This window comes from Talaromyces marneffei, chromosome 3 (genome assembly GCF_009556855.1).
Source record: "Talaromyces marneffei chromosome 3, complete sequence".
Taxonomy (NCBI): domain Eukaryota; kingdom Fungi; phylum Ascomycota; class Eurotiomycetes; order Eurotiales; family Trichocomaceae; genus Talaromyces; species Talaromyces marneffei.
In genome coordinates, this window is record NC_072350.1 from 241,028 (window position 1) to 253,647 (window position 12,620).

The 12,620-nt window shown below is 47.2% G+C and overlaps 4 protein-coding genes across 4 annotated transcripts; 3 read left to right on the forward strand and 1 right to left on the reverse strand.

Moving 5' to 3' along the window:
- On the forward strand, positions 1 to 1,675 carry EYB26_003840 (uncharacterized protein; the record flags this gene model as incomplete). Its single annotated transcript, XM_054263134.1, has 6 exons — positions 1 to 43; positions 96 to 874; positions 930 to 1,193; positions 1,252 to 1,413; positions 1,482 to 1,568; positions 1,619 to 1,675. The coding sequence occupies 6 exons, from the start codon at positions 1 to 3 to the stop codon at positions 1,673 to 1,675; spliced, it is 1,392 nt and encodes a 463-aa protein (XP_054119109.1).
- A 775-nt stretch (positions 1,676 to 2,450) lies between these two features.
- EYB26_003841 (uncharacterized protein) lies at positions 2,451 to 3,086 on the forward strand (the record flags this gene model as incomplete). Its single annotated transcript, XM_054263135.1, has 3 exons — positions 2,451 to 2,472; positions 2,666 to 2,694; positions 2,751 to 3,086. 3 exons carry the CDS (start codon positions 2,451 to 2,453, stop codon positions 3,084 to 3,086), a joined length of 387 nt encoding a protein of 128 aa, XP_054119110.1.
- Positions 3,087 to 4,848: 1,762 nt separating this feature from the next.
- Positions 4,849 to 8,744, forward strand: EYB26_003842 (uncharacterized protein; the record flags this gene model as incomplete). The annotated part of the gene is made up of 3 exons (XM_054263136.1): positions 4,849 to 4,910; positions 5,224 to 8,147; positions 8,203 to 8,744. The coding sequence occupies 3 exons, from the start codon at positions 4,849 to 4,851 to the stop codon at positions 8,742 to 8,744; spliced, it is 3,528 nt and encodes a 1,175-aa protein (XP_054119111.1).
- Positions 8,745 to 10,121: 1,377 nt separating this feature from the next.
- On the reverse strand, positions 10,122 to 12,298 carry EYB26_003843 (uncharacterized protein; the record flags this gene model as incomplete). The annotated part of the gene is made up of 6 exons (XM_054263137.1): positions 10,122 to 10,328; positions 10,389 to 10,463; positions 10,903 to 10,994; positions 11,053 to 11,099; positions 11,386 to 12,172; positions 12,244 to 12,298. 6 exons carry the CDS (start codon positions 12,296 to 12,298, stop codon positions 10,122 to 10,124), a joined length of 1,263 nt encoding a protein of 420 aa, XP_054119112.1.
- Between the last annotated feature and the right edge of the window lie 322 nt (positions 12,299 to 12,620).

Here is a 12,620-nt window from a genome sequence, read left to right on the forward strand (position 1 = left end):
ATGGGAGCAAAGACCTTTGAAGGAGGCGACAACCATGAGGATGGTAAAATCAGATACTCGAAAACCTGCCGTGAAACCATGCTAATATCATACAGCAACCAACGCGCTTTCGACCAAATCGAATGCCGTTGGAGGTAAACCTCGTGGCGCCAACATGCTGGAAGACGGGGACGGCGAATTTGGCACCGACGATGACGACGACGGTGATGGACAGGATTCATCCTTGGCCGTGGTAAATCCCGAGGATGGTTCTAAGCCAAAGAAGAGAAAACGCAGCAAAAAGAAGAAGAGCAACAAGAAAAAGCCCGGTGACGGTGCTCAGCAGCAGACTTCGCCTCCTAGAGTTCCGCTTTCTCAGCTCTTTCCAGATGGGAAGTATCCGGTTGGACAGATGGTGAAAGTTCCGGCTGTGAATCTGCGTCGTACTACCGACGAGGAACTCCGCTATCTGAGCCGTGGTACTATCACCAATGATGAAGCTCTCAGCGATTATCGCAAGGCCGCTGAGGTTCATCGCCAAGTCCGCCACTGGGTTCATGAGACAGTCCACCCCGGACAGTCCCTTACCGAACTCGCCGTGGGCATTGAGGATGGCGTGCGCGCATTGCTCGGTCATCAGGGACTAGAGCCTGGAGACAGTCTGAAAGGCGGAATGGGATTTCCAACTGGTTTGGCGTTAAACAACTGCGCTGCACATTACACGCCCAATCCTGGCCAGAAGGATATCATCTTGAAGAAAGAGGATGTCATGAAAGTCGATTTTGGAGTGCATGTGAATGGTTGGATTGTCGATAGTGCCTTTACAGTGACTTTTGATCCCGTCTACGATAATCTACTTGCGGCCGTCAAAGATGCCACCAATACTGGTTTGAAGGCGAGTAGTCAACCCTGCATGTCTGAATCGAGTATCCTCACTAACATTTACCAAGTGTGCGGGTGTGGATGCTCGAGTCGGCGAAATCGGTGGCTACATTCAAGAGGCCATGGAGAGCTACGAGGTCGAGATAAATGGCAAAGTGCATCCGGTCAAAGCGATTCGCAACATTACCGGACACGACATTCTCCCTTATAGAATCCATGGCGGTAAGCAGGTCCCTTTCATCAAGAGCAAGGATCAGACCAAGATGGAAGAGGGCGAAGTATTTGCGATTGAGACTTTTGGTACGACTGGAAAAGGTTACATGATGGATGGTGTTAGTATTCTCTATCCCCCTTTGTAAAATGATTATAAGCTGACTAAGATGTTTAAAGCCCGGCGTGTATGGCTATAGTAAAGATCCAGATGCACGAAACATGCACCTTCCTCTTGCTTCGGCACGAGCACTATTGAAGACCATCAATCAGAATTTTGGCACCATTCCGTTCTGTCGCCGTTACCTTGATCGTCTCGGGCTGGAAAAGTATCTCCTAGGGGTAAGATTCTCATATCTGGAATGATGACTAGTTTTTGGTGACTGACTGTTATTTCTTTGGTTGTATAGATGAATAGCCTCATATCTCATGGTATCGTCCACATGTATCCGCCCTTGGTCGATATACCCGGCTCATATACTGCCCAATTCGAACATGTATATATCAAACTATCACCTATCAGAGTTTCAAGCTGACATTTAAACAGACAATTCTGATCAAGTCCTCCGGGAACGAGATCATTAGCCGTGGTGATGACTACTAAGTCTGAACCAACGAGATCAGAGGTTCGCCTCTCGTCATTTTTGCAACCAACTACAGTCGCTCGCTTGAATTGAGTTTTTTCGCCATGATTTGTTCCTCGATCCAGAGACATTTGAATTGAAGAACTACGGCTTGATTCCTTATATCGTGGCAAATCTTGCTCACTGGAATATTACAGGGTCGAATACTTGCTAGTATAGCCTTCATTTGAGAAAATCCAACTACCTACGCTCGTTTACCACATTGGCCTACTTAAACAATAACAATTGTAGACATACTTAATCTTACCGCATTCAATCTAGGCGGTATTAATCCCCAGTGATACTATTGATTGTCTCCGGTTAGACGGATTTTGCCTTCCAGTAATAAGACTGCCATTGCTGGCAGGTCGTCGGGCAACTTTAAGACCCAAAAACACTACTTGGAGTCCTACCTTTCCTCCTCCTTTTCTTCTCATTCTCTTTCTGTTTTGATCATACGCGGAGCCTCTTCGCGATTTTTTGAGTTTCTCGCCTTTCAACTTACAGTCAACATTAATCAACACTCTCAGTTCATCATCACACCAGGTTAGTATGCCTCTTGGAAATATTTGACATCTACATGCTTCAGCTGTCAGTGCTTATCAAGCGCGTATTTTCATGTCACCAACGCAATCTTGACTCGGTATATCAATCAGTCCTCCCTTACGAACAACAAAAGTCCCACCATGTCAGCGAACATTCCTGGAAACGTACCAGGTGTCTCCTCTAGTTCTAATAAGAAAGAGCCCAACCATCATGACCACATACCGAAACATGTGTATGCGCTACAAGAGAGATGGTGCAGAAACTGCGAGAGGCATCATGCGCAAGGACAATGCCAACTCTACATAGTAGACCGCATGATGGAAGATGGTCTTATGAGTGTCTGGGATATTGAAATGATTCGAATTTAACATTTGTCTATGTACAACAGTCAGAAAGAGAGACGGACACAGATCGTATCTTTCTAGACGCATGGGAAGAGATCTTAGGAGAACGCGTAAGTAATATCAATTCTGGGTACCTCTCCTGATCAACTCCAGCTAATTTGCTCAGCTCCCGGTTCTGATCTCACGTATCGGTATGAGTGGTGGTAATACTGGGTCTGCTGGTCAGCGGCAACAGCAAACGGGTCCTAGAGCTTCTCGTTTTGCTGAAGGTCCTTTCGACGAGTCTGAATATGACAACGATTCCGGTTCTGACTCCTCTGGATCTACGCCTACGCCCGCCCCTGAAACTACTCGTGCCAAGAAACAGGATGGAGAGAATGGGGAGCCCAAGGAGTCCCAAGAGCCGCTTTACTTGTTTGTAGTATTGCATCTTTTGCTTTTGCTGGCTTGTTTGATATATCTGGTTATAAACTTTGGGCTGAGATTGGGGTATAATGTGTAGGTATCTACAGTTGCCAACCTTCCTGTTCCATCTCATCTTCGATGTTGAGAGTAGCTCCATATATTCCTAGGAGAAGATGCCCACAACAGACCTCGTGGTGTCTAGATGTATCAACCAGATAGCCTGTTGGTGGATTTTTCGAGCCTACATGAACCCACGGCAGCTATTCATCGTGCAGTCGAGGCTGTAGAACTTTGAGCTCAGAGAATGAACACCTATTGACGTTATACATGTATGTTTCTAAATGAGCTTCCAGAGAAAGCTTTCATTCTTCCAACTATTCCAGTCTGATTTGGCCGTCTCTGCCTTATTCAAGAGGCAGAAGATTTTATTTCTGTTACAGTCGAAACAGCTCTTCTGGTCATAGAGCGCTTCGTTCCTTTGAGAGGAGCTTGACTTCCTAGGAGATCAATGATTAGCTCTCCAGTTTGTAAATACTTATTTTCCAATTCAGAAAAAAACATTGAAATTTGAAAATTCTAAAAATTTGACCACAGGAATGTTCAGGATGGAAACCCGGTATATCACTCACACTATCTTTGTGGATTCATATATTCTCTCCTCGTCCCGCCTAATTATGTAGGTATGTACGAAAGCAAACTTGGACGGTCGAATTCTACATATACGAAGCCCAACTACCATTGAATTATATATATCTTAACAAACACCCACAGCCAAGTTCATATTCGAGTGATAGTGAGGAGTAAGGATCACGGTAGATTGTAACGGAACTCAAGGCACTCATTAACCCTAACCCTAACATTATATGCCAAGAAATCATGTGATTTACTGTAAGTGGCCTAGCTCATGGAGCTATACCGCTTTCGGAGTTCGCCCCCCCGGAAAGCGCGAGCGTGCTCAGTGCGGCGCCGGTCGGACCTGCGGTCGAGGTCAGAGTCAGGTCAGAGAGAGAAGGCGCGGCTAACACAGAAGAAAAAAAACAGTTCAAGGAGAGGAACATCGATCATCTCCAACCTCAGCGATCAACGAGACAAACCACCCGGTCGCGGTAGTTCGGGAGTCGAACTTTTTATAATATTTCTGATTTTTTACCTTCTTTCGCTATCTGTTGGTTGATATTCCAGCTGCCTCGGTTTTTTCTTCGACTGTTCGTTGACGTGAGCTTGATCCCGCGATCGATTCTATTGAACTACCATCCGTCATCAAAATAGCTCGAACCATCGCGCCGAAGCTATTTTTGTCAGGGGTTTTTTTGCGTTACGATATAGAAATATTTACATTCACGAGTTGATTCGCCGATATAGTCTACGCTTGAGGATTTGTGCTTGATAAATCGATAGCTCGTGCGCCGACGGACTGGACTCCCTCCATCGATCGAAAAGTCGAGCGTACTGCGCGTGCATCGTGGCGAACGATAGCCTTGCTGTCAAATCGCATCCTGGTATTATTTACTTGATATTTGAATGTTGAAGTGATACTTTGCCGAGACTAGCGCGTTATATTGAAAGGCTCATCTGCCTCATCTCTCCACCGTGTTGTATGCGATAACCGACCAGTTGCGCGAAAGATTGGAGGAAAATAAACAAGAAGAGGCAAATTTCTGAATAGTCGTCACAACTGCGGGCGTGTTTTGGCGGTACCACTTTCGGTGTGGTCGTGCTCAGTGCTTATAAAAGGGACAGCGTCCCTCAGGTCGTGGGAGCGGTATATATAATTCCAGGAGCCGCATTTCACTCCGTTGATGTCGAAACGAGTTTTACCAGGCCCGCACGCTGATAGGTCTGCTGGGATCGATTTCGATATGTCCAGCACTCCAAATGATACCCCTCAGCGGGCGACGGCTGCTCAGTTAGCCACGAGAAAGTAAGTGCAGATTTGTGATTGCTGTTATTGTTTTGATTGTTGCTTGCCTTATTGTCAGGGTTTTCCATCATTCATGGGCACATCAGGGTCGCTCCATTGTCACGGCACTCTGGTTAGGTAGAAGCCTTTGTTGATGGCATTCTGAAACTTGATTCTACCTTTATCGTGTTTCTCCACGATCTGCCCTCGTCTCTACCCCTCGTTCGTTCTCATCCATATCTCATCCCACTCTCTCAACACAACAAAACCATTGTTTCTGCACTCGTTGTTTTCAAATCCTAATTATGGTTCGATTCTCACCTCATCACTCTAGGATCAAAGAACTTAACAAGCGTCGCGTTAAGCCCACCTCGTCCACTCAGACACCATTTTCTTTTGGCGAGACCAGCGGTGCAACCGCAGCTCCTTCAAGCTCTACGGCTTCCAATGGCTTTTCGTTCGGTCAATCTCAGAGCTTTCCTGCGCCAAGTGCTTCAGGTGCGACTCAGAGCGGCTCCCAGTCCCTTTCCTTTGGCGCTGGGGCTCCTGCTTCTTTCAATTTTGGAGGCTTTGGCTCTACTCCTGCTAGCAACCCATTCGCCACTTTGAACGGCGGTAACACACAAACTCAAACTCAAGTCCAGCCATCCAACGTTTTCGGTGCTCAAAGCTCGACTCAGCCTGTACAACCCTCAGGTCAGGGTGTTTTTGGTCAAAGCTCGAACTCAGGTTTTCAAGCCCAACCAGCAAGTACTGGTGCCAACCCATTTGCACAGTCTACTGCTACAGCCCCTGCTTCTACTTCACTTTTCCAGACACAGCCTGCTTCGACTGGTTCATCCTTGTTTGGACAAACAAAGCCAGCAACCACTGTTACCAATCTCTTCGGACAGGCCACTTCTGCTCCTCCTATATCCACCTCTGCAACTGCGACTGCACCTGGTTCAATTTTTGGCCAGCAATCCACTTCTGCTGCTCCTAGTGCTCCACTTTTCCAGTCAAAGCCTGCCACAACCGTGGGCTCAACTCTCTTTGGTCAAAACCCTCCAGCAACCACGACCGGCACTACAAACCTGTTCGGTCAGCCAGTTGGTGCTTCATCTGCTGGTGGTGCTACTACTGCAACTGCTACAAACGGTCCTGCATCTTTGTTTGGGCAGGCACCTTCTGCCACTGGCTCATCATTGTTCCAGCCTAAACCAGCCACGACTGGGACAAATATATTCGGTCAGACTGCTACTGCCTCAAGTCCTGCTGCGTCTTTGTTCGGACAATCTCTCGCTGCTCCATCTACACCAAACAAGGCTAGCCCCTCTTTGTTTGGAAATGCACCTTCAGCAAGTGCGTCCAACACTTTCAACTTTGGACAGACTACTACTACGATCCAGAAGCCTCTTTTTAATGTCACCAGTGACGCAGATGACATGAGCACTTCCCCTGATGGTAAACGCAAAGTTAGCGAACAACCTCCTGCGCCCTCAAACATTTTTGGCCAGAAGCCTGCGCACACTTCCGTCCCATCTGAAATCAGTCGTCCCGGGTCTTCGCTTTTTGGCGCTCCCACCCCATCAGCGACCGGCAACCCTCCATCGCCCAGCCTTGGTGCTTCCAACAACATCTTTGGCCAAAATCCGTCAAGATCGGTTTCACCTGTGCCAAACGGAGTTACAACTGCAGCTACTTCTGTATTTGCGCCTGCTGCTCCGGCCTCTACCGCGCCTAACCCGTTTGGATCGTTGTTTGGAGCCAGTTCTACCAAGCCAGCCTCAACTCCAGCGCCAGCTGCATCAGCATCCGTGTCTGCTGCGCCAGCCCAATCACTTTTTGCGGCAACTTCCAAATCAGCCACAACCACAGCACCAGTGACAACTGCTCCTGCAGCTACATCTACAACCAAGTCACTTGTCGCTGGAGCTTCTCAGCCAGCTCAGGTCGGGTCTCTGTTTGCACCTCAGCCGTCCCCTGATAAAAGACTTGGTGGTGCAATCATGGATCAAGCTCTTGCTAAAAAGGCTGCTGGCACAGTTCAGGTATCTGCTGAAGAATCCCTCGAAGGCGACAAGAGAGCTCAAATTGTCGACCTGAACCGTGGCTTCAAGGAACACGTTGCTTCCTACGACCCCGAAAACCAGAGCTTGGACAGCATTATCATCTATTATATCAAAATGAGAAAGGTGATCGGCGCACCGGTCGGTTCACTTACCAATAAGCCTGGTAAGCGTAAGCTTGACGACACGCACGGGATTGAATCGCCAGCTCAAAGACCCACTACAAAGAAATCAAAGGCTCAAGAGCCCACCCCAGAGCCTGAACTTCCCTCTGTTCGACCTTCGGCCGCCGGGAAGCGAAAATCGTCAGAAGACCTTGATGATAGTGCGAACAGTAAACGCGGCGCTCAGCCTTATGTGCGTCCTTCTACAACCCAGGCAGGTGGAAAATCAGAGACAGCCAGCATCTTTGCAAGTTCATTCTCAGCGCCCAAAGCTGCAGCGCCAGCTAACACAACTTCTACTGGCTCCAGTCTATTTGGCTTAAGATCTGGTGGATCATCCACTAAAGAAACTCCTCGCGCAGCATCTCCCCAGAAGGAAATATCAGAACCTGCTGCGAAACCAACGTTTGAGGTCCCCAAGTTTGGTAACCTGAATTTTGCAGGCCAGTTCGGCAAGGGAAGCTTCCAGGCGTCTTCTAGTGAGGCCCCTAGGGTCAAACTTGACCTCCCCAAGTTTAACGTTTCTGGACAAAGTTTTATGAACCAGTTTGGTCAAAAAGCTAAAGGCGACGATGATACCGATGAAGACAGTGACTCTGACGCAGAGCCTGTGGTTGAGAAGAAAGTTGAAAAACCAAGCTCCGCGCAAGCATCTAGTCTCTTTTCGGGGTCCGTCTTTGACAGCAAGCCAGGAACACCTTCGATTGGAACAAACAACATTTTTGGTCATTTGAACACTTCTACTGCAACTTCAGATGCTGCAGAATCATCCGACGATGATTTGACAGAGCAGCTACAGAAGCGGGCCAAGAAGACTCAGCCCGATTCTGAGACCGACCCGAAGCCAGTGAGCAGCCTATTCGGTCGTATCACTAGACCTGATGGAACGCCTGTCAATCTTAGCTCCGATGAAGAAAAGACAGAGACTCCCAAACCGAAACCACTTTTTGGACAATCCACATCTAGTCCATTCCTCGCTGTTCCCAACAACACACCTCTATTTAGCTCGACATCCACCTCAAAAACGTCCTCTAACATCTTTGGAGGTAAGTTAATACCGAGCCATATTCTAAGGAATACATGCTAACACAATCAAAATAGGATCTTCGACACCATCAACAACATTCAATCCTTTCCCCTCCAGTCTCAACCCGGCTGCTCAACTTCTTGCCAAAGAGGGAACAACAACTGCTAGCGTCACATCTGATTCAAACGCGGAAGAGACCGACACCGAGACCGTCAAGGACACGCAGCTTAATTTGTTGACCAATGCTGGCGAAGAAGATGAAGATTGCCTCTGTGAAGTCCGTTCGAAAGGGTTGAAATTGGCTGAAAAGACGGCAGATAACGGGAAAACCGAGAAGACTTGGGAAGTGCAGGGTCTCGGTCCACTTCGTGTTCTTGTGAACCGAGAAACAAAACGCGCTCGGTTCCTGCTACGTGCAGATCCCAGTGGAAAAGCTGTTCTCAACACATCAATCAGTCGTGCCATCGAATACAAGACACAATCCGGGAACTGCACGTTCCTGGTGCCCCGTGTAGATGGCTCTGGTATGGATCTATGGACGCTTCGTTTCAAGAAAGAATTTACCGCGGAAGTCGAGAATGCCGTGAAGACGGCCAAAGAGGGTTTGCCCAACTAAGGGATGATGAACACCATGCGATCGACCGGCCGTGGAACCATATTGTGGATTAGAGAATACTACTTTCTGTCAACATTGATTCCGTCGAACCGATCTATGGATTTTCATGCTTGAGTATTGTGATTTAGTGAAGGAAGCATTTGTTGATGATTTGTGATCCCGGAGCTCCTCGTTCATATCAATAATAAATCGGTGGAAAATGGACTTGGCAACATCTTGAATGTGAAGCTCCCTTTGTCTTCGACTTGGGTTGAGAGAAGCATTATAGACGAGTCAAAACCGTGGACCTCATTGTATGATTTGATATCAGTGCGGGTTGAGAGAAGCAACGAGTTTTCAGATACAATGTGGAGCGCACGGAAGAACTGATTCGCATGATACTCGATAATCGATCTCGTCGACCTCAGCAGATAACAGCTACAGCCAACCTTTACAAATTTCCCATATTTTCTCCATTCATTACGTTGATCGCAGCATCATCAAATTTTTGTTGCATCCCAAAATTCTCATTCAAAAACCACTACCACCGACTCTCAATCCTTTCACTTCCTCAATGCGTATGTATCCATGATTCTTGCCCATTTCAGTTCCGTGCTTTCAAAAACCCTCATGTAAACGGAGTTTGTCCCATTTTCGTCGAATGTATTCATTTTCAGTTCTCGCTGGCCATAGAACCTTTCTTTTTTTTTAATGTTAATTAGCTTGTTTCTCCTCTTCATTCTTCATGTTCATTATTTTTCTTGTTTGCCATGCATTTGCAACTCCTGTTCTGGAATTTTACTTTTTTTTCTTCCGACTTCATTCAAAAGCGATGTGTATCAAATAGTCGGTCCATTTTCTTGATCAATTCACCAATTCATTGCCCATCATAGCATCATCAGTATTGTGTATTGCATGAAAGAGAAGGAAGCAGTGGTCTTTGAAGCCTTTTTGCTCTTTTTCTCCCCTGGAATTTTCTTTTGGGATCATTCCGTGTATTGTAGGTAGGAGTTTAATTTCATATCAATACTTCAGTCATACAATCATTCATCTGAGATCCAGAGAATTTCAAACGTAGGTACTGTCTGGCACTGGCAGGAGCAAAAGCAGCATGCCGCTACGATTTGTACCTACAACCGCGAAGAATATAGTATAGAGTGTGAATGGTATTGTTGTCATTCGTTTCATTTTGTGTTTGTTTTTTGCAGGTCATCCTAGGACACGACGAGCTGCCTGGTCCTCAAATAGAGAAACCAAATAATGTCCGGACTCATACGGAGTACATCCAAGACAATGGTATCGAGGTAAAAAAAAAGTCTTTTCCCACGCCATAAGCTTCAATAAAAATTTTAAAAAACGCACCGAATACAACCCATCAATGCAATTGAATTGTCATATCTAAGCATCCTCGACAACAGTGGTGCTAAGACCCTTGGCATCCTTGACATTGACAGCCTGCACGTAGCTGTAAAGCTTCTCCTTGGCACCTTCCTCGTCGTTACGCTTGCGGCTGATGCGGACACGGAGACGGAAGGGGACACCCTTGATACCAGCTTCCCAGACCTTCTTGTTCAACTGGGGGTCGAGGCGGACGTCCTTGGTGCCCTATTCACCCCGTTAGTTATCACAAAGGTTTCGATGGAGGTCAAAGGAAGGGAACTGTACCATAGCCTGCTCAGCGAAAGCGCGAATCTCCTTGACGGCGCGGGGAGCACGCTTCTTGAAGGTGACACCGTGCACCTTTTCGTAAAAAAAGAGGGAAATAATTAGTCTTCCGTCCAAAATGCCTTTTTTGAGTGTGAAAAATTGAAGGTGAACTGCACGAGAATGCAGTCAGGCCATAGAGGTGGACTTCATCAAACTAATTTGTTGAATTGGTGGGTTTTCTTGTGCTCGTTCCCGAGAAGGAAGCGAGAAGAAAGGTTCTCCGTCCATCGTCTAACGATACGTATCGCATTTGCAATGTCTTAAGTCCCTCCGCTCTGGTTGCCTTTCATCCATAAACCCCATTCAATCGGGCGAAATCGCCTGAAGGCTCGGAGATCGAAAGTTTCGATATCGACAATTCAACGCTTCGACAATCGGCGAAAGAGCGGACGGGAACACAAGACATATTGCAAACTCGATCGTAGGGCCTACAGAGTGAAGCGCAAAAAAAGAATAGGAAGGATCAACATACTCTCTTGTGCAGGTGGATGGTGTATTCGCGCGACACAACATCGGCGATGGCGGAACGACCGCTCTTCTTTCCCTTGGTGGTGCTCGACATTTCTGCTCATAAATATTAATATCGAAATATGTTGAGAGAGAGAAAAGGTAGAAAACTGACTGGTAGATGTGCCGGACTGTCGTCTTTGGTTGTCGTCGTCGTCGGGGCTAAGAGAATTCAATGTTGGGACTGGAAGAAGTTTGTTGGAATTTGTGTGGGTTCCCGCGTAGTGCGTCGCTTAAGGCTTTACGCTGCGTAATTGGTTGGTTTGTGCATCACGTGACAGGCTTTGAACTTGCGGCAACCATAATTCCTACGCAATATGATTGGTCGAATCCAAGAGCTGTGAAGAGTGCTTAAAAAGGTCTTTAGATGCATTATAGTGATGTGCTAATCTACGATTAATCTTCCAGCTTGACATCCCCTGCGCTCACGTCAGGATAGATATCAAACCGACGCTGCGTATTCACCGGAATACCTTTCCTCGCGGAATCAATAGTCCCACCCGTCAAATCAGCATAGACAATATCCTCCTTCTCCTCCAACTCTCCCAAAACCTCTGCGTTCGGACTAGCGATGAATGTGTGACCATACGCATGATAGCTAGCGCTCATATCCCGCGCTGGGCTGCACATGGCGACGTACACCTGGTTATCGACTGCGCGCGCGCGTCCGAGAAGAGACCAGTGCATAGGTCCGGTGGTCGTGTTGAAAGCGCCAGGGTAAACGAGTAAGAATGCGCCTTTGCGAGCTGCAACCATTGCTAGTTCGGGGAATCGTACATCGTAGCAGATGGCTAGACCGATCTTGCCGTACTCTGGCAAGTCTAGTATTGTGACTTTGTTGCCGGGAGAGAGTACCTCGCTCTCCTTGAATGTAATCTTGCCTGGGATATCGATATCGAATAAATGCGCCTTGCGATGAGTGCCAATCAATGCGCCTGTAGGTGAGAATACGAGTGATGTGTTGTAGTATTTCTTTGTTTCGGGTTCCAGTTCAGGAATACTTCCGCCAACAAGATATGATTTCGCTTCTGCGGCTAGTTTTGATAGCGCATGGTATGAAGGCGACTGTTCCTCCGTGGGCGGCGAGGGGAGAAGTGTTTCGGCATATTTGGGGAAGAATTGTGTGCCGTAGGGGGAGTTGAAGCATTCGGGGAGGACGATTAGTTTGGCGCCTGCTTTGGCGGCTTCGAGGACTTTGACACGCGCATGGCTTAGGTTTGCGGCTTTGTCGGCTCCTAGATACCATGATTTGTTAGTGTTGGTTGAGGGGCTTGAGTCGCAAGAACGTAGGTAGTCGGTACGGTACCGGATGCCAGCTGTACGAGGGCGAGCTTGAGAGGTTGCTTGAGAAGTGTCGTCATGGCTGTGAGCTAGATTGAAATAGTGTAAGATTGCTATTTTATGTGACCAATTATCGAGTAATGAAGCAGATCAATTCTGAATGTTCGATTTGATGTTATCTCTCTTTTGTAGTTCTACAAAGTAACTATCGGACTCAAGAGTCCGCGGGGTCGGACCTTCGGTCTGCCTTCCGACATCGTCATTTGTGCCTGATTTATCAGGCATCAGTACCCGTGCTTGTCAATAAACACGAACGAACCACTTTCAAGAGAGCCGTCTTCTTCAACAAACGAAGATTTGAGCACGAGAACAGTTACCACTTGGGTACTTGGGTTTACGCTA